The 19,258-nt window shown below is 61.7% G+C and overlaps 4 protein-coding genes across 5 annotated transcripts; all 4 read left to right on the top strand.

The window, feature by feature from the left end:
* The first annotated feature begins 692 nt into the window (after window positions 1-692).
* On the top strand, window positions 693-2,640 carry S100A13 (S100 calcium binding protein A13). 2 transcript variants are annotated; one of them, XM_050330571.1, is made up of 3 exons: window positions 693-891; window positions 2,115-2,274; window positions 2,453-2,640. In XM_050330571.1, exons 2-3 carry the CDS (start codon window positions 2,122-2,124, stop codon window positions 2,585-2,587), a joined length of 288 nt encoding a protein of 95 aa, XP_050186528.1. In that variant the 5' UTR covers window positions 693-891; window positions 2,115-2,121; the 3' UTR covers window positions 2,588-2,640. The 2 variants fall into 2 exon arrangements, with proteins under 2 accessions (XP_050186528.1, XP_050186527.1); XM_050330570.1 differs by having other exon boundaries at window positions 694-891; window positions 2,103-2,274.
* A 1,206-nt stretch (window positions 2,641-3,846) lies between these two features.
* S100A14 (S100 calcium binding protein A14) lies at window positions 3,847-5,827 on the top strand. Its single transcript, XM_050330590.1, is given in 4 exon segments — window positions 3,847-3,879; window positions 5,456-5,473; window positions 5,475-5,603; window positions 5,708-5,827. Coding segments are annotated over 4 exon segments (300 nt in total).
* A 6,150-nt stretch (window positions 5,828-11,977) lies between these two features.
* On the top strand, window positions 11,978-14,916 carry S100A16 (S100 calcium binding protein A16). Its single transcript, XM_050330557.1, has 3 exons — window positions 11,978-12,056; window positions 13,500-13,661; window positions 14,222-14,916. The coding sequence occupies exons 2-3, from the start codon at window positions 13,506-13,508 to the stop codon at window positions 14,384-14,386; spliced, it is 321 nt and encodes a 106-aa protein (XP_050186514.1). The 5' UTR covers window positions 11,978-12,056; window positions 13,500-13,505; the 3' UTR covers window positions 14,387-14,916.
* A 1,041-nt stretch (window positions 14,917-15,957) lies between these two features.
* On the top strand, window positions 15,958-18,774 carry LOC126647926 (protein S100-A4-like). Its single transcript, XM_050330524.1, has 3 exons — window positions 15,958-15,962; window positions 16,973-17,120; window positions 18,606-18,774. Exons 2-3 carry the CDS (start codon window positions 16,980-16,982, stop codon window positions 18,768-18,770), a joined length of 306 nt encoding a protein of 101 aa, XP_050186481.1. The 5' UTR covers window positions 15,958-15,962; window positions 16,973-16,979; the 3' UTR covers window positions 18,771-18,774.
* The last annotated feature ends 484 nt before the right edge of the window (window positions 18,775-19,258 follow it).

Below are 19,258 nucleotides of genomic sequence, written 5' to 3'. Positions count from 1 at the left end.
CCCATCCCCTGATCCCATCCTGCTCCCCTGTCCCATCCCATCCCATCCCATCCCATCCCATCCCATCCCATCCCATCCTCATCCCATCCCATCCCATCCCATCCCATCCCCTGATCCCATCCTGCTCCCCCTGTCCCATCCCCTGGTCCCATCCTGCTCCATCCCCTGATCCCATCCTGCTCCCCTGATCCCATCCTGCTCCCCTGATCCCATCCTGCTCCCTGTCCCATCCCTGATCCCATCCTGCTCCCCTGGTCCCATCCTGCTCCATCCCCTGATCCCATCCTGCTCCCCCTGTCCCATCCCCTGATCCCATCCTGCTCCCCCTGTCCCATTCCCTGATCCCATCCTGCTCCCCCTGTCCCATCCCCTGATCCCATCCTGCTCCCCCTATCCCATCCCATCCCATCCCCTGGTCCCATCCTGCTCTGCCCATCCCTGTCCCATCCTGCTCCATCCCCTGATCCCATCCTGCTCTCCCTGTCCCATCCCCTGATCCCACCCTGCTCCCCCTATCCCATCCCATCCCATTCCCTGGTCCCATCCTGCTCCCCCTGTACCATCCCGGTGCCTCCGGGGCCGCGGGAAGTTCATCCCGGCGGGGCCGAGGGCCGAGTTTGGTCCGGTGCCCACGTCGGGAGGAGGAGGAGGAGGAGGAGGAGGAGGAGGAGGAGGAGGAGAACTCCGGGCGGTGTCTCTGCGTCCGTCCGGCCGCACCAGGAAACCCAACACCGCGGCTGGGGGACAGGGGGACACAAACACACAAAGGCTGCGCTGTCCCCTCCTGCGGCTCGCCTATAAAACCCCCCGAAACCTCCCCAAACCTCCCCAAACCTCCTGACACCTCCCGGGGGCTGCGACCCGCCCGCAGCTCTCCGACCGCAGCGAGGGGTAAGTGGGGAACGCTGACCCCACCCCGGCCACGGCAGCGGCGCTGGGGGGGCCTTACACACCCCCAGACCCTCCCCGTGTCCCCATCCCAGCCCCAATGTGGCTCTGGAGACCCCTCAAACACCCCAGACCCTCCCCGTGTCCCCATGCCGGCCCCACTGTGGCACTGGGGGTGCCTTACATACCCCCAGACCCTCCCCCTGTCCCCATCCCGGCCCCAGTGTGGCTCTGGGGACCCCTCAAACACCCCCAGCCCCTTCCCATGTCCCCATCCCAGCCCCAGATGAGGCACTGGGGGTGCCTCTACACACCCCCAGCCCCTTCCCGTGTCCCCATCCCAGCCCCAATGTGGCACTGGGGATCCCTGACACACCCCAGCCCCTTCCCGTGTCCCCATCCTGCCCCACTGTGGCACTGGGGACCCCTGACACACCCCCAGCCCCTTCCCATGTCCCCCATCCCCTTCCCACATCCCCCCATCCCTTTCCCTTATCCCCTTATCGTCCCTTCCTCATCCCCAGCCCCTTCCCACATTCCCCTGTCCCCTTCTCATGTCCCCCATCTCCTTCCCACATTCCCCTGTCCCCTTCTCATGTCCCCCATCCCCTTCCCACATCCCCCATCCCTTTCCCTTGTCCCTTATCATCCCTTTCCCACTTCCCCATCCCCTTCCCACATTCCCCTGTCCCCTTCTCGTGCCCCCCATCCCTTCCCACATCCCCATCCTTTCCCATGCCCCCATCCCCTTCCCACATTCCCTGTCCCCTTCTCATGTCCCCTCATCCCCTTCCCACATTCCCTGACCCCCATCCCCTTCCCACATCCCCCCATCTCCCTTCCCTATCGTCCCTTTCCACTTCCATCCCCTTCCCACATTCCCCTGTCCCCTTCTCATGTCCCCTCATCCCCTTCCCATGCCCCCCATCCCCTTCCCACGCCCCCATCCCCTTCCCACGCCCCCCATCCCCTTCCCACGCCCCCATCCCTTCCCACGCCCCCCATCCCACCTCCTGTGCCAGGTGGCAGCCGAGCCACCCCTCAGACCTGCTCCCTTTTCCCCCCCCTCGTGGTCCCACCTGAAGATTTTGGCCCCTTGGGAGCATCTCCCGACCCCGGGACCCTCCTCAACCCTTTGGATCTGAGACCCCGGGCTGGGGGAAGGGACAGGGGGGTCTCCCTGGGACACTTTTGAGGGTCCAACCCCCTACCAGCTCCCGTCCCAGGGGGGTCATGGCCACGGGCGAGCTGACCGAGCTGGAATTGGCCATCGAGAAGATCGTCGACACCTTCACCGCCCACGCGGGCAAGGAGGGCAGGAAGGGCACGCTGAGCACCGGCGAGTTCAAGGAGCTGGTGCAGCTCCAGCTGCCCAACCTGATGAAGGTGAGGTGGGAACAGCACCCCTAAGGGGGTGGCTGGACCCCCGTGGATCCCCGTGGAGCTGAGGGGCTGCTCCGGATCCCACGGGATTTACGCTCAGGATTCCCCCCCCACACCATTCCCACCCCACTCATGGGGAATTTGGGATGTGGACTATCCCGTGTCCCCCTCCCCCATGCAGGATGTGCCCTCTCTGGAGGAGAAGATGAGCGAGCTGGACGTGAACAACGACGAGGAGCTGAGGTTCGGGGAGTTCTGGCGCCTCATCGGCGAGCTGGCCAAGACCATGAGGAGAGAGAAAATGGGCAAGAAGTGACGGGGCCACGGGAGACTCAGCTGACTCGGAGCAAATAAAAGAGGTTTCCCTGAGCCAGCAGAGCTGTTGTTTTTAGGGGGGCATCCCAGTTTGGATCCCATTCCCCCCTGCCCTGCCAGTGGGGACGGGCCCAGCCCAGGCTGGCGGGTTTGGGGACTCCGGGATGGATGGATGGATGGATGGATGGTGTTCCCAAATTGTCCCCTGGGGTGGTCTGGCTTTTGGGGTGCCACCCCACACCCCACAAACACCTTCCTGCCACGCTGTGGGGTGGGTGGGAGGCAGAGATGTGGCCGGGAGCGGGGTGGGGCTCTGGCAGTGGTGCCACAGTGGCCGCTGTGGCCGTGGTGCCACCTCCTCCACGGCACTCAGTGGGTCTTGGGTGGCACAGGGGGGGACACATCCACCTGCACAGCGTGGCCCTGGCTCGGGGGTATCCCCCCCACTCGTGGTGTTCAGCTCCCAAATCCCGACGTTGCCGGCACACAGTAAAATCCAGCAGCTCAGCAGGTTCCCTGGCTCGGGAATGCCCCCATTCCCAGCTCCCAAAATCCCAGCGGTGCTGGGTGGATATGGTGAAATCCACCACCACAGCAGCACCTCCCCGGCTCTGGAATGTCCCCAATCCCGCTGCCCACCTCCCAAACCCCCCCCCCCTCCCAAGCAGGCACACGGCGAGACCCCACCACGGGGGGGTGACCCCTTCCTTCCCCCTCGAGCATCCCGAGCTCCGTGGGCCGTTCCCACGCGGCCGGGCAGGCCGGGGGAGCCCTGGATGCGGCCGCCAAAAAAAAAAAAAAGGAGGCGTTTCCCGGCCCCAACGCTGGCCCCGGGCCAGGCTCCGAAATGAGCACCGGGAGCTCCCACTCACACCTCCCGCGGTATAAAACGCGGGTGCAGCGCAGCCCGGCACACCCGCACGGCCCCGCGGAGCAGGTAAGTGGCCCCCCTCGTGGCACGGGGGGGTCTGCACCCACGGGAGGAAGAGGGAGGGGGATCCCCCCGCTCTCCCACGCTCGGCTCTGCCGCGACTTGCCGGGACGCCGCTGCCTCCGGGACGTGTCCCGACAGCTCACCTTGCTCCCGGGACGAGGAGGAGTCCTGGGAGATTCCCCCCCGCAAGAGCCGGGAGCTGAGCTTGGCTTTTTTCTCCCCCCCCCCCATCTCCAACAGCAAGCCCGGAGCCCACCGCAGAGGAGACACCCGCCCCCCACCCCCCCGGTGCCACCGAGGACCCCCCGGACGCCGCGAGGAGCAGGATGGGCCAGTGCAACTGCCGCAAGAAGCGCAAGGTCCTGGAGCGACGAGTGGGGTGACCCCCGCGTGTCCCCAACCCCTTGGGGGGGGCACAGCCCCATCCCGGAGCCAGAGCGCGGTGGAGGAGCCGGTGGGGATTGGGGAGGGGGCTGTTTTGGGGTTTGGAATCGCTGTCCCTGGTGGTGCTGAGGGTTTGGAGGGAACCAGGGCAGCCTTTCCCGGCTTGGATCCCGGGGATCCAACTTTCGGGAGCTGCTCGGGATCCACCTTCGGGAGCTGCCCGGGATCCACCTTCGGGAGCTGCTCGGGATCCACCTTCGAGAGCTGCCCCGAGATCCAACCTTCGGGAGCTGCCCCAAGGATGGAGAGGAGCAGGAAGGCTCCTCTTTTCCTCGGCTTTTAACCGGGAGGTGCCCACCCTGTGGAGGGTTTAGGGTGCCGGGAGGAGGCTCTGGAAGCTGCCAGCTCCTTCCTAATGGGCATCACCCCGTGCGGTTTTTTAGGGGAGAACCGCGGATTTGAGCGAATCACCCGCGGGCACGGGGGGTTGTGCCAGTCCGTGCCCCTCACAGGGGGGTCTGCTGGAAGGGATGGGGAGAGGGGCCAAACCCCCTTCCCAGGCGTCGTCCCGGGCACTGACTCATCGTGCCATCGCCGCTTGTGCCGAGGAGAGAGGAAGAACCAGTCGGGACGGCGCGGCCCCCGCGCCGGGGGTGTAGCTGAGACGCCGGGGTGGCTGAGCCTCGGGGGGGGGTTTGGGGGGTAAACCCGGGCAGGGAGGGGGCCAGGAAAGGAGATTTGGGGGGTGACAGGCCTGCAGGGAGGGGTGAAGTGTCGAGGTGGCAGCTGGAGGGGGTGGGGGGGTGTATTGTAGCCGGGCAGGGGTTGGTGTGGGGCGGTGGAACATCTGTGGGGAGGGGTGGAATATCTGTATGGAGAGGGGGAATATCCTGTATGGAAAGGTGGAATATCTGTATGGAGAGGGGGAATATCTGTATGGAAAGGTGGAATTCCTGTAGGAGAGGTGGAATACTTGTATGGAAAGGTGGAATATCCCTATGGAAAGGGGGAATATCTGTATGGAAAGGTGAAATATCTGTATGGAGAGGTGGAATATCCCTGTAGGAGAGGTGGAATATCTGTATGGAAAGGTGGAATATCTGTATGGAGAGGTGGAATATCTGTATGGAAAGGTGGAATATCCCCATGGAGAGGTGAAATATCTGCATGGAGAAGTCTTGCACCTCCGTGGGGGTCTCAGGGCCGGACAGTGGGTCCTGACGTTGTCTCACACCTGTACGAGGGGGTCTCACATCTGGACACAGTGAGGTCTCACATCTGTTTGGGGGGAGGGGTGGGGTGGGTTTTACACCTCGTGCAGAGAGGTCTGGTGTCGACAAAGAGCTTTATCCCCTCACTGGGGGCTCCTCAGGGAGCGTCCCCCCCTACTCAGGGCTTGCCCTGTGCACCCCTGGGGGGGGGTTTCCCCATCCCTCTTGGGGAGGGGTCCCATCCCTCCAAGGCTGTGCCCCCCCATCCCCCGTGGGAAGGTTTCCCACCCCTCCAGGTCACTGTTCTCACCCTCTGTGCCCCCCCTTGTCCCCCCCCCAGGACGGCCAGGAGCTCACCGGACGTGGAAAGGGCCATCGAGACCGTCATCAACCAGTTCCACTGCTACGCCGTGAAGGGGCAGAAGGAGTACCTGACCCCCAACGAGATGCAGGAGCTGGTGGTGCAGAAGCTGCCCCACCTGGGCAAGGTGAGGGCAGAGCCCCTGGGTTGCAGGGTTGTGAGGGAAAAAGGGGTACAGGACCCCGCAGCCCCCTCACCCCGATGTTTTCTCTCCTCCCCACCCCCCTGCAGTGCGTGGGACCGCTGGAAGAGAAGATCGAGTGCATGGGAGACCCCAACGAGGCCAAGCTGGAGTTTGGGGAGTACTGGGACATGATGGGGGACGCAGCCAAGGGCTGCAGGAGGAAGTAGGAGCGTGGTGGGGGACGGGAAAGGTGCCCGAGGCCTTCAGGCTCTGCAGCCAGGAGCGAGAGGGGCAGGGGTGAACCCGGGGGGATGAGCCTGGGGGAGAAAAAAGAAAAAAAAATCAACGTCGCTCCTGCCAGAGCTCGGCAGAGGAATCCCCCTCTCCTCATCCTCAGCCCTCTCCCAGCTCTCCTTCCCGTCAGGAATCTCCCCTTCCCACCCCCAGCTCCGTGCCACGGCGGGAGGGAGGTGGCAACGGGGGTTCCTGACCCGGCTCCGGAGCTTTTCTCCGTCCTTTTGCTCCATCCCATCCCATCCCTCCCCACCCCGCTCCGGGCTTGTCCCACCTCCAGCCCTGGAACATCTCCGGTTGCAGGATCACCCACCCTGCCACCCCCCAGCCCTGGAGGAGCATCGCAGAGAGAGGGACTCGGCTCTTTTTCCCCTCCCACCCAAAAAAAACCCTTGGAAGTGCGGGCTCATCACCCCCCGGCACCCGAGGGCACCTCCGGGGGCATCCCGGGCTATTCCATGGCCGTGGGTGGGGTGTATTCCCTGCTGTCCCCCCCCTTCCTCCTCCCGCTGGAGGGATCAGGGGTCTGGGGGTTCTCCTGGAATGTGCCACACTCCTGGTGCTTCCCCATCTTCCAGGGATTTTGTGGCCCACCCTCCCCCGACCCCGGGGCTGGGAGGGGAAGGGAGGCGGGGGCCGGGTTGATCTCAGCTTGTGCCACTTGCAACCGTTTTTTGTATAAATTAATAAAGGAAAACACTGGGGGAAAAAACCCCAAAAAACCAAAAAAAGCAAAAAAACCTGGATGAGGTGACCTCGTTTGTCCCGGGGGGGGAAGAGGGTGGAGAGGGGGGGAGATGGGGTTGAGGGTCTTTCTGGATTGGGCAGAGTATGGGGGTGCCAAGAGGGTTGTGGGGGTGCCAAGAGGGTTGTGGGGGTGACAAGAGGGTTGTGGGGGTGCCAAGAGGGCTGTGGGGGTACCAAGAGGGCTGTGGGGGTGCCAAGAGGGCTGTGGGGGTGCCAAGAGGGCTGTGGGGGTGCCAAGAGGGTTGTGGGGGTGACAGGAGGGCTGTGGGGGTGCCAAGAGGGTTGTGGGGGTGCCAGGAGGGCTGTGGGGGTGCCAAGAGGGTTGTGGGGGTACCAAGAGGGTTGTGGGGGTGCCAGGAGGGCTGTGGGGGTGCCAAGAGGGCTGTGGGGGTGCCAAGAGGGTTGTGGGGGTGCCAAGAGGGTTGTAGGGGTGCAAAGAGGGCTGTGGGGGTACCAAGAGGGTTGTGGGGGTGCCAAGAGGGCTGTAGGGGTGCCAAGAGGGCTGTGGGGGTGCCAAGAGGGCTGTGGGGGTGCAAAGGGTGCTGTGGGGGTGCAAGGGGTGCTGTGGGTGTGCAAAGGGTGCTGTGGGGGTGCAAGGGGTGCTGTGGGTGTGCAAGGGGTGCTGTGGGGGTGCCAAGAGGGCTGTGGGGGTGCAAAGGGTGCTGTGGGGGTGCAAGGGGTGCTGTGGGTGTGCAAAGGGTGCTGTGGGGGTGCAAGGGGTGCTGTGGGTGCGTGGGGACACGTGGTGGTCCCAGCTGTGGGGTCTCCACAAGGAGGGGCCGTGCTCTGGACAGGCATCCCCCCCGAAGGGATTTGGGAATGTGATTCCATGCTGGGCCAGAGGCAGCTCGGAGGAGATCCCGAAATTCCGGGCTTGGAAAGATCTGCGAGGCAGAAAGATCCCACCCGTGCTGAAAAAACGTGGAATTTTGGGGGTAATCGCAGCAAATCGGGAAAGAGCCGGCGGTGGCACAAAGCCGGGCCATCGACACGGCAGCGGGATGGGGTAAATGGGGCAATCAGTGCACGGAGGGTGAAGAAAAAGGCTGGAGAACCTGATTATCCCACCTTCCCTCTGCCCTTCCTTCCCACCGAGCTCCCCGTCCTGCAGGTGCCCTGCAGACCCCCCCCCAAAAAACGGGGGTCTCCCAAAGAGGAACAGGCAGCAAACACCTCGGGAGGGGAGAAACCCGAGGCGAGCAAACCAAAACTGATCTAAAACCGCGCTGAAAGGCGATAAAAGGAGGAGCTGGGCAGGTCCTGCCGGGCCGGTGGCGGCTCCGGCACCGCGGCTCGGCCACAGGGCCACCCTTCTGTCTCCTCTCGGCCCGGGGTGGATTTCACAACGAAGTGGGGAATGACTATTTATTGTTCCCTGCCTGGGAAATAAACGCATGGAAATTAAGCAGAAAGGTGTGGCCGTGCATTTAATTAGAGACAGGAAATGTGTCAAGTGGTGGCCGGGGTGGTGTTTGTGGGGTGGGGATTAAAAAAAAAAAAAAAAAAGAAAGGGGGAGCTCGGGAGCTCCCGGATCCCCTTCCCGGCACCTGTCTGGGAATGTGATGTGGGAGTGGGGACTTCTGGCTCCCTGGTGTGTGACGTTGTGCTGTCAGGAGGGCAATTCCTGCGCCGTGAGCCATCCCTGACAGGTGCCTGGAAAGTTCTTGGAGGTGGTGGGAGAGGCTCAGCCCGCTCCTTGGTGAGGACACCCCCAAATCCAGGGAGAAGGGGGTTTGTCCAGGAAGACACCAAACCCCTCCTGGCCCTTCAGGTGGGGGACCAGTGGTGGGGGAACCAACTCCAACCTCACCAAATCGGTGGGGAAGTGTCCTCGTGACGGGCTGGAACGGTGGCAGCTCCGAGCACACGCCCTGGATACCTCGTAAAAAAAAATTAAATAAATAAATAAATAAAAAAAATAAGGGCCTGGATGCGGTTGTGACATCTGCCAGCAGAGGAGAGCAATGAAAGCCCCGTGATTCAGGGGTGAGCTGTTTGCCTGCAGGGTCCAGGGGGAGGGATTCCCACCCTCCCATCGGGGATGTTGCATCAACCACACGACGACGACGACGACGACGACACCGGGAACATCTCGGCCCAGAACTGGTTTTTGGCTTCCTCCCGACCGAGATTAGGAAGGAGCCACCGTGGAGGATGGGGGGAGGGAGGGAAGAGCTGGGATGACACGTTTTTTCCGGGATGGGAGTTCCCAGAGGTACCTTGGGAGCAGCAGGTGGCTCCTGCCTGGGTAATAAATCACCTCCTGCTTTGCATCCCCAAATCTGCCCTTCCCGATATAAACGCCCCTCTATCTGATCTCGGCATCGAATCTGGGAGACACCAGGGGTGCAATTTGCTGGCACAATTAATTACGGATGGGGATTTACAGGCCCCTGCTCCCAGCTGGGAAGAGCCTCGTCCATCCCACACGGCCAAGAGCTGGCCCTGTCTGGAGCCGGTGATTGTTGCTCCCAAACCCCTGTCGAGCCCCTTCCACCCACCAGAACAAGTGGTTTTGGTTCGAAAAAACGACATTCCCTGCCTTGCCAGGCAGATCCTGGTGCCGGGAGGGTGGGTGGGGTGGTTTGGAGATGGCAGGGGAGGGCGGTGGGATGAGCTCTGGGTGAGGTGAAGGAGCCGGGCTCTTTTTTTGGCTGGATGGGTTTGCAAACCTTGGGATCAGGGTTTGGAATTCCGTGCCCGCTCAACCACCCAGCCCTCCCTCCATCCAGTGGGGTCTTTTGGGGTGGCAAAAGACACAAACATGAGGAGCAGCCCCCAGGGGAAGGAGCTGGAGCCTCCGCGGGTCCCGGCTCGTCCCGGTGGTGTCGCAATCCCGAGGGAGCCATTTCCCAGGTGAGCAGCCCTGGGCCCGGGAACGCCCTGGGAACGTCAGGGAGGGGTGGGAGCCTCTTTAAAAACCTGGCTGGGCCGGCGGGATGGGTGCGAGGTGAGCGGAGAACGGCGCGACATCAGCTCGCAGCTGCCGGACCAGCGTCAGGAGGACACACGGCGGGACCCCCACAATGAGCCAGGTGAGGCTCCAGGGGGAATTCCCGCTCCCCCCGGTTTGGGGAAGCCATCACCATTTTGGGGGTGAATATTTAACCGGGAGCAGGCCCGGGATGTGCTGCTGCAGGTTGGGAGGTGGAAATTCCCTCCCCTCCTCCCCGGAGTTCTTCGGCAGCTCCGCGAGTGGGGCCGGGGGGAGGGGACAGGAGGGATTTGGGGGGTCACGGGGGGGAAATCTGGGATGGGAGGAGGGTGCTCTGCATCCATCGGCCTCTGCTGCCTCTGGAGAGCCCCACCTGGGGCTGCCAGCGGGGTCTGGCTTGTGGAAGAGGGGGATTTTCCTGCGGTGGTGCCGGGGAGGGGGGCAGGGGACTGGTGACACCAAATTGGGGTCCCCAGTGGGTGCCGGGGTTGGGTCCTGGCTCCGGGCAGAGGTGACCGTGTGAGGAGGGAGAGAGAGGGAAGGAAAGGAGAGGGAAAGAAAGGAGAGGGGGAAAGGAGAAGAGGGGAAAAAAGGAAAAGGAGAGGGGGGAAGGAGAGGGAGAAGCCACGGGCCCGTGGTGGCGGGAGCGGAGCAGCCGGCGAGTCCCGTCCTGCCCGTCCCCCTCGCATGGTGCCCAGCTGTGCCAGTGTCCCCGTGTCCCACTGTGGTGACAGTGTCCTCATGTCCCACTGTGGTGTCAGAGTCCCATCCTGGTCCCCATATCCCCCCCAGTACCAGTGTCCCTGATCCCATCCCAGTACCAGTGTCCCCGTGTCCCACCCTGGTACCAGTGTCCCCATGTCCCACTGTGGTGTCAGAGTCCCATCCCAGTCCCCATATCCCCCCCAGTACCAGTGTCCCTGATCCCACCCCAGTACCAGTGTCCCTGATCCCACCCCAGTACCAGTGTCCCTGATTCCACCCCAGTACCAGTGCCCCCATGTCACACCCTGGTACCAGTGTCCCCATGTCCCACCATGATACCAGTGTCCCCATGTCCCACCATGGTACCAGTGTCCCTGATCCCACCCTGGTGCCAGTGCCCCTGTGTCCCACCCCAGTATCAGTGTCCCCGTGTCCCACCCCGGTGCCAGTGTCCCCGTGTCCCACCCCAGTATCAGTGTCCCCGTGTCCCCCTGCCGTGCCAGTGCCCCCGTGTCCCACCCCGGTCAGGGTGTCCCCATGTCCCCCTGCCATGCCAGTGTCCCCGTGTCCCCCTGCCGTGCCAGTGTCCCCAGGTCCCCCTGCCATGCCAGTGTCCCCATGTCCCCCTGCCGTGCCAGTGTCCCCGTGTCCCCCTGCCGTGCCAGTGTCCCCGTGCCCCACCCCGGTCAGGGTGTCCCCATGTCCCCCTGCCGTGCCAGTGTCCCCGTGCCCCACCCCGGTACCAGTGCCCCCGTGTCCCCCTGCCATGCCAGTGTCCCCATGTCCCACTGTGGTGACAGTGTCCCCTTGTCCCACCCCGGTACCGGTGTCCCCGTTGCCCCACCCCGGTCAGGGTGTCCCCGTGCCCCACCCCGGTCAGGGTGTCCCCGTGCCCCCAGCTGGCCCCGGGGCTCTCCGGGGTTGCCGGGCCGGTGCCGTGAGTGACTCAGCGGCGGAGCAGCTGCCGCCAGGCCCCGAGGACGGGCCGGGCGCTGCTGGCAGGGGCACCTGGTGACACCAAACCGGGGTCCCCAGTGGGTGCAGGGGTGAGGGTGAAGGGGGGTGCTCCTGCCCTGGGGCTGCTGGATCCCTCCTGTTGGTGGCAAATGACCGGTGAGAGGCTCTGGTGGCTCTGCCAGCGCTGGGACAGCTCCAAGGCCGGAGCGCCGAGAGCTGGGAATGGTCCCTGGAGTGACACAGTGACCCTGGCCCGTGGCACTGGGGCACAGCAGAGGCTCCCACAGGTGGGAGGGATGGCCTGGGAGGACACTGGAGGACACCCGGGGACAGGGACGAGCCTGGGGCTGAGCCTCACGTCTGGTGTCACCACCCCGAGGTGCCGCCAGCCCCAGCCCGGGGCTGAACGAGGGGGAGGATCAGGGCCAAGAGAGGGGGCAGGAGCCAAGGCTGGGGCACAGGGGCAGGTCCTGCCTGTTCCTTGGGCTGCAAACACCCCCTGGAGGTGTCCCCAGAGAGAGGGGGACAGTGCTGGGCCAGCCCTTTGGGGCTCCACCCCGTTGGCTCCCTCGACGACCCACAATGATCGGTGTTGATGTTCCGTGGTGTAAATCCACACGGAAAAACAGGGAGCAACCCCCCCCCCCCAAGTCCTGGCCAGTGACCAGGCAGGAAAAAGAGCCCAGAGCAGCCAAGGTGACGCAGTTCCCGTCCCTGCCTTTCCCCGGGATGTGGACCCCGTGACGGGGACCATCCTGTCGGGCCCATCCTGTGGGAGCTTCCTGGCTTGGGGAAACCTCAGGACGGAGAGCCCAGGGTAGGGATCAGGCAGGATGGGACCCCCAATTGGGATTTTCTTTTTTTTTGGGGGGGGGTTAGGGGTGCTCGTGGGGGGAGCTGGCTGTGCCCAGCCAGGTTGTTCCCGGAGCTGTGAAGCAAGAGGAGGGTTGGCTGGTAATTCCAGCCGCAGCTCCCGGCCCCATTCCTGCCTAATGAGCTCTGGGAAGGGCGGCCGGGCCCTGCTCAGCCCCGGGGGGGGCCCCAATTACCACCCGGCCCACGCGCGTGGGGGTGGATGCCGGGGGTGGGGGCGGGCAGGGTGGGCACGGGAGGCACCCCCGGGGTTTTGGGGTGGTCCTGGACCGTGTGGGGAGATGAGGACTCGGGCACCAGCGGCTGTTGGCCTCCCTGTGGGTTCCAGGCTTTCTGTGGGTTCCAGGCTTTTCGTGGGTTCCAGGCTTTCCATGGATTCCAGGTTGAATCCATGGCTGGTTCCAGGTTGAATCCATGGCTGGTTCCAGGCTGAACCCATGGCTGATTCCAGGCTGAATCCATGGCTGGTTCCAGCTTGAATCCATGGCTGATTCCAGGCTGAACCCATGGCTGGTTCCAGCCTGAATCCATGACTGGTTCCAGCCTTCCCATGGGTTCCAGGTTGAATCCATGGCTGATTCCAGGCTGAACCCATGGCTGGTTCCAGGCTTCCCATGGATTCCAGGCTGAATCCATGGCTGGTTCCAGGCTCAATCCATGGCTGATTCCAGGCTGAATCCATGGCTGATTCCAGGTTGAATCCATGGCTGGTTCCAGGTTGAATCCATGGCTGATTCCAGGTTGAATCCATGGCTGATTCCAGGCTGAATCCATGGCTGGTTCCAGCCTTCCCATGGATTCCAGATTGAGTCCATGGCTGATTCCAGGTTGAATCCATGGCTGATTCCAGGTGGAATCCATGGCTGATTCCAGGCTGAATCCATGGCTGGTCCCAGGCTGAATCCATGGCTGATTCCAGGCTGAATCCATGGCTGGTTCCAGCCTTCCCATGGATTCCAGACTGAATCTATGTCTGATTCCAGGTTGAATCCATGGCAGATTCCAGGCTTGAATCCATGGCTGGTTCCAGGCTTCCCATGGATTCCAGGTGGAATCCATGGCTGATTCCAGGCTTCCCATAGATTCCAGGCTGAACCCATGGCTGGTTCCAGGCTGAACCCATGGCTGATTCCAGGCTGAACCCATGGCTGATTCCAGCCTGAATCCATGGCTGATTCCAGGCTGAATCCATGTCTGATTCCAGGCTGAATCCATGTCTGATTCCAGGCTGGTTCCACCTGCTGGCAGCCTCGTGGTGCCCCCAGCCCTGGCAGCAGCAGCAGCAGAGACCCCCCCCTGACCCCGCTCACCCCAGAGCTTTGAGCTGCCGTGCTGGTGATGTTGAGGGGGGGGGGTCCTTCATCCCCTGCCCTTGGTCCCCCCTCAGGCAGCGATGTCGCAGTGCACGGAGCTCGAGTGGGCCGTGCAGGTGCTGGTGAACAACTTTGACAAGTACTCGAGCCGCTGCTGCTGCTGCAAGAAGCCGCGGCGCATCAGCAAGAAGGATTTCCGCAAGATGCTGAGCCGGGAGCTCAACCACATGCTGACGGTGAGCGAGGGGAGGAGGGGGTGGTCCTGCCCCTGCCGCTCCCAGGGGGTCCCTCTGCCCTCCCAGGGTGTGAGCGGCTCTGTTCATCCCTGTAATAGAAGGGTTAACTTTGTTCATAAAATCTTACGTGTATGAGGGAATAAGGAACTTTTGTTATAATTCAACAAGATAAGTTTCATGGACATCCTGTTAATCAAGCAAGTATCAGTAAAAATAATTGCAGACATCTTGCTAAGCAAACAAGTATCAGTATCAGTAAAATTTACAACTGATAAGAAACTGCACCTTTCATCTCTGACAAATACCAGATGACCACTTAACAATGAGCTACAAACTCAAGCCTCAACGCAGCCGCATTCAAAACTCGGGACTTGGAAATGTATAAAAAGGAACATTTACTACATTTTGGTGTGTGCTTCGGCAGGGCACTTGCCCTCCAAGCCACCCAGCGCTGTTTTGCTTTATTATCGCTTGCTTAATAAATTTATCAATGTTTAATTGGAATTGAGTTGTCTAAATTCTTATACTAACTTATAACAATCCCACCATCCATCCCCCAGGACACCGGGAACCGCCGCGCGGCCGACAAGCTCATCTGCGACCTGGACGAGAACAAGGACGGGCGCATCAGCTTCGACGAGTACTGGACCTTGATAGGCGGCATCGCCAGCCCCATCGCCCAGATCATCCGCCAGCAGGAGCAGAGCATCAAACTCACCAAGTAGCCGCTGCCGCAGGACCCTCCTGGACCAACCCAACCCCTCCCCTGCTTCTCCACGACCCCCTCCCTTTTTCCCCCCCTCCCCACGCTTTGTGCCCTCCCAGCTCGCCCCGAGCTCGCCGGGGCTCTGCCGACCGAGCCGTGCCCGGGCTGCGATGGGGGCGGGATGACCCTGGGGGTGGGATTTTGGGGGTGCGAGGCTCCTCCTCGCCCTGCCTGCCCTGCCCTCCTTTCCTCCTCCCCTTCCTTCCTTCCTTCCTGCCTTCCACGGGCGCCACGAGTGGGGCGAGGAGCGGAGGGAGAGGTTTTGCCCTCCTGGGTGTTCTCAGAGCTCCGCTGGCAGAACCCCCCCCCCGTCACAGCCGGGACCTCCCTCCCCTCGCAGCTCCCCCTCAGAGCCCGGGGAGGGGGGTCTTTCCCTGGGCTAAGGGGGTCTTTCCCCGTGGCCGGGCTGGTGGAGGGAGCGCCCCGTGGGGGCGACACGGCCGTGGTTATTTATTTTATTGCAGCAATAAAATAAAATCCGGAGGAGCAGCGGGTGACGCCGAGGCTCTGCCTTTCCCTGGGGGGGCAGGAAGGGGAGGGGATGCCGAGGGAGGGGAGGGGAGGGGGTTTCTGCCCTGTCCCTCCCCACAGTCACAGCCTGGTGACACCGCGGTCACGGCGGGGCTGAGGGAGCAGCACCACGAGGTGTCAGCAGACACCGCGCGTTCCCAGCGCCCACCACACCCCAAACCCTCGAGGGGGCACGGGGGGAGCGGCTGCTGCCACAGCTCTCCTGGGGGACCCCCCCCCGTGTCCCCACGGGTGGCTCGGAGTCAGAGCCCCGTATTGCACACCCCCGGCCCCGAGTGTGTGGGGTGTTTTGGGGGACCCCAATTCCCGTCCTGCCATCCCAGGACATTGCAGATTTCGGGTAGGGGGCAAAGCCGTGCCGAGATCCCCACAGGGACCCCCAGAGACACCCCCAGAGACCCCCCCAGGGACCCCCTCGTGCTCAGCAGGGTTGGGCTCGTCGCGCTCCGCCACGCCCACGGTGCGGGCAGGGAGCCCGAGCCGCAGCTCCGGCTCTTCCCGGGGATTTTCCACTTGGGAAGGGACTTGCGAGTGGAGCTACGAGCGTGACCGTGTGTCCCCCGCATCCTCCCCGGACCCCCAGGACCCCCACTCTCAGGGCAGGGGGGTGATGGCACCGTGAAACCGGGACCCCCATCCCCTGCCGGCCGCACCCCCTCGTTGCTCCCGGAGCATCCTTGTCCCCTGCCTGTCCCCTGCCTGTCCTCTACCTGTCCCCCTGCCTGTCCCCCTGCCCACGGGGACCCCCGCAGCTCCGGGGGGTGGGCGGAAAACCGCGATTCTCGCCGTGGGAGAGAGCGGGGCGGGTCCGCGGCTGAGTCACGGCCGAGGAATCCCCGTGGGGCGAGGGCCGGGCCGTGACTCAACCCCGCGGTTTGCGGGGCTGGGCCGGGCCCCGCTCCCCGCCGCTCCCACGGAATCCCAGCCGTGTCCACCCTCGGGATCCCCTCCGGGATGGACCCTCCGCTTTGGGGGCGGCCAAACCCCCAGCACCTCGTTTGTAGGTGAAGAACTCAGGATATTCCCCCTTTTTGTGTCCCTTCCCTGGGACAGGAGGGGGGGGAGTGTGGGGGGCAGGGAAGGTCCTGCTGCTCCCCTAAAACGTGCCCAGCTGTGGAATCCCAGAGAATATTGGGTGATCCCTCCTCCTTTCAGGGTGGGACACCACACAGACCCCCCCCCTTAGTGCCATGATATAGTAATTAGAGTTGGATCAGGGGTTGGACTTGATGATCTTGGGAGGTCTTTTCCAACCCAATCTATGATTCTATGATTCTGTGTCGTGGCTGATGCCACCCTTTGACCCCAGTGACCCTCTGTGCCAAGGCCAATTGGGTGGGCTCAGCCTGTGGGTGCTCCTGAAGGACCTGCAGAAGGACAAGGTGATGGGACTGGAAGGAGGATGTGATTCTCCTGGGAGGGGTGGGCCCAAATCCTGACCCTGTGCCTGGTGCTAGGCCAAGCTGATGGACCAAAACCCCAACCCCCACCTCAGACAAATCAGATTTTCACACAAGTGATGGACTGGAAGGAGGATGTGATTCTCCTGGGAGGGGTGGGCCCAAATCCTGACCCTGTGCCTGGTGCTAAAGCTGATGGACCAAAACCCCAACCCACACCTCAGATAAATCAGATTTTCACCCCCCCCACACACACCTGAAATATTCCCTCGGATTTGGGGTCGCCAGGAAGGGATTGCTGGGGGGCCACAACACCCTGGGGGGTGGGGGATGGTTCTCCCTCTAATGGGATCACACAGCTCGTTGGGCAAAAATGGGGTGTGAGTGAAACTACCTGGGAAAGCCCTGGGGGCCACAGGGGGGGGGTGGGCAGTGCCACCCCCACGGGGCTATAAACACCCCTGCCCTGGCCTGCAGCACCCCAGGTGTGTCCTCAGGGCTGCAGGACCAGGTGAGTGCCTTCCCCTCTCCCTCTCTACACCCCAAAAACCTCCCTGGGGTTTTGGGGTGGAAAGATCCTGAGCCCCCCTCCCCATGCCCTGCTGTGTCCCCAGGCTGGCCATGGCGTGTCCCCTGGAGCAGGCGCTGGCTGTGATGGTCACCACCTTCCACAAGTACTCGGGGAAGGAGGGGGACAAGTACAAGCTCAGCAAGGCCGAGCTCAGGGAGCTGCTGAACAAGGAGCTGCCCGTCTTTGGGAGCGTAAGTGGCCACGGGGGGGGACTTTGGGGGGGTTGGAGGGGTCTCTGAAATTCCCTGAGTGTGGAATGTGGTGGGTGCAGCCCAGAGAAGCCTCGTGCTCCGAGGAAAAGCCCTGGGAAAGAGGAGGAGGAAGAGGAGGAGAAGAAGGAGGAGGAAGCTGAGCTGGAGCAGCCTCAGCCCAAAAGGGAAATTTGGCTTTTTTTTTAATTTTTTTTTAATTTATTTTTTAAAATGCCCCCAGATATATTTAGTTTGGCAAAAGGGAAATCACGCTCTGATTTCCACTTTATAACCATTTCCCCCCCCTCACTTCCCCTTCTTTAAACCCTTGTGGTTTAAATCGGGAGGAGGGAAAGTTTTTCGGCCCCACTTTTCCCCCTGATCCCAGAGACACGATGGGTGCAGCTTTCCAGGCCTCCTCCTTCCAGAGGCAGAGGGAAATCCTTCCTTCCAAAGGCAGGGAGAAAACCCTCCTTCCAAAGGCAAAGGGAAAATTTCCTTCCAGAGGGAAACTTCCCTTCCAAAGGCAAAGGGAAAACTTTACTTCCAGAGGGAAAGTTTCCTTCCAGAGGCAGAGGGAAAACCCTCTTTCCAAAGGCAAAGGGAAAACTTTCCTTCCTGAGGGGAAACTTCCCTTCCAAAGGCAGAGGGAAAACTTCCCTTCCAAAGGCAAACTTTCCTTCCAAAGGCAGAGGGAAAACTTTCCTTCTAAAAATAAGGAGAAAATCCTCTTTCCAAAGGCAGAGGGAAAGGTTCCTTCTAAAGGCAGAGGGAAAACTTTCCTTCCAGAGGGAAAACTTCCCTTCCAAAGGCAGAGGGGAAATTTCCTTCCAAAGGCACAGGAAAACTTCCCTTCCAAAGGCAGAGGGGAAATTTCCTTCCAAAGGCACAGGAAAACTTTCCTTCCAAAGGCAGAGGGAAAACTTTCCTTCTAAAAATAAGGAGAAAATCCTCTTTCCAAAGGCAGAAGGAAGCTTTCCTTCCAAAGGCAGAGGGAAAACTTCCTTCCAGAGGGAAAATTTCCCTTCCAAAGGCAAGGAGAAAACCCTTTTTCCAAAGGCAGAGGGAAAACTTCCTTCCAAAGGCAAAGGGAAACTTTTCTTCCAAAAGCAAGGAGAAAACCCTTTTTCCAAAGGCAAAGGGAAACTTCCCTTCCAAAGGGAAAGGGAAAACTTCCTTCCAAAGGCAAACTTCCCTTCCAAAGGCAGAGGGATAACCTTCCTTCCAAAAACAAGGAGAAACCCCTCCTTCCAAAGGCAGAGGGAAAATTTCCTTCCAAAGGCAGAAGGAAGCTTTCCTTCCAAAGGCAGAGGGAAACTTTCCTTCCAGAGGGAAAACCCTCCTTCCAAAGGCAGAGGGAAACCCCTCTTTCCAAGGGCAAGGAGAAACCCCTCCTCCAGGCAGGGGGAGGGAAGCAGAGCTGGCAGGGGAGGTGGGGGCCACCCCAAAACCCTCTCATTTTCCCTTCCCTCCCTCCCCCCCCAGAAACAGATGGACGAGGCGGAGTTCAAGCGGCTCGTGAACGACCTGGACCACAACAAGGACAGCGAGGTGGATTTCAAGGAGTACGTTTGTTTCCTGGCCTGCATCACCATGGGCTTCAACGACTTCTTCAAGGACGACCCCAGCAAGCAGCACCGCAGGAAGTGACCCCCCCATCATCATCCATCATCCCCCTCCATTATCACCCTTCTTAAAGTGGCCCTGAGGGGCCGTCAATAAAAGCTTTGCCCAGTCCTGGCTGTGCTCCAGGGGTTCTGTGCCTGCTGGGTAAGGGTGATTCACGCCTTCCTCCGGCTTCCCTGGGATTTTTCCAGGCTTGGGACACGGCCCTGGAAGGCTGGGGTTGGTTTTTTTTGGGGTTTTTTAATTTTTATTTGAGCAAAACAATCTGCTTGGATGGTTCCTCCTTACCCACCCCCCCTCTCTGAGCTGTCCTTGCTGGCTCAGGGAGGGACCGAGTGCACTTTTGGGTGGAAAGAGATGAAGGTTCAGAGTGCCCAGCGTGGGTTTTTGGGTGGGCAGGAGCCCCGCCCTGGGCGCCTCGTTGGGTTTGGGGGGGCAGGGAAAGTGGGGTGGGGGAACCAGGACGAGAGACAGGAGGAGGTTTGAGCGAAACACAAACCCAAAGAGTTTTC

This window comes from Myiozetetes cayanensis, unplaced genomic scaffold (assembly GCF_022539395.1).
Source record: "Myiozetetes cayanensis isolate MyiCay16 unplaced genomic scaffold, myiCay2020 scf41, whole genome shotgun sequence".
In the NCBI taxonomy this organism is placed as follows: domain Eukaryota; kingdom Metazoa; phylum Chordata; class Aves; order Passeriformes; family Tyrannidae; genus Myiozetetes; species Myiozetetes cayanensis.
This window is presented reverse-complemented; position numbering and strand designations above follow the sequence as displayed.

Coding starts and splice junctions, on each gene's coding strand:
- S100A13 (XM_050330571.1), top strand. CDS start 2,122: ATGGCCACGGGCGAGCTGACCGAGCTGGAATTGGCCATCGAGAAGATC. Junction 2,275..2,452: donor AGCTGCCCAACCTGATGAAG/GTGAGGTGGGAA, acceptor TCCCCCATGCAG/GATGTGCCCTCTCTGGAGGA.
- S100A16 (XM_050330557.1), top strand. CDS start 13,506: ATGTCGCAGTGCACGGAGCTCGAGTGGGCCGTGCAGGTGCTGGTGAAC. Junction 13,662..14,221: donor AGCTCAACCACATGCTGACG/GTGAGCGAGGGG, acceptor TCCATCCCCCAG/GACACCGGGAACCGCCGCGC.
- LOC126647926 (XM_050330524.1), top strand. CDS start 16,980: ATGGCGTGTCCCCTGGAGCAGGCGCTGGCTGTGATGGTCACCACCTTC. Junction 17,121..18,605: donor AGCTGCCCGTCTTTGGGAGC/GTAAGTGGCCAC, acceptor CTCCCCCCCCAG/AAACAGATGGACGAGGCGGA.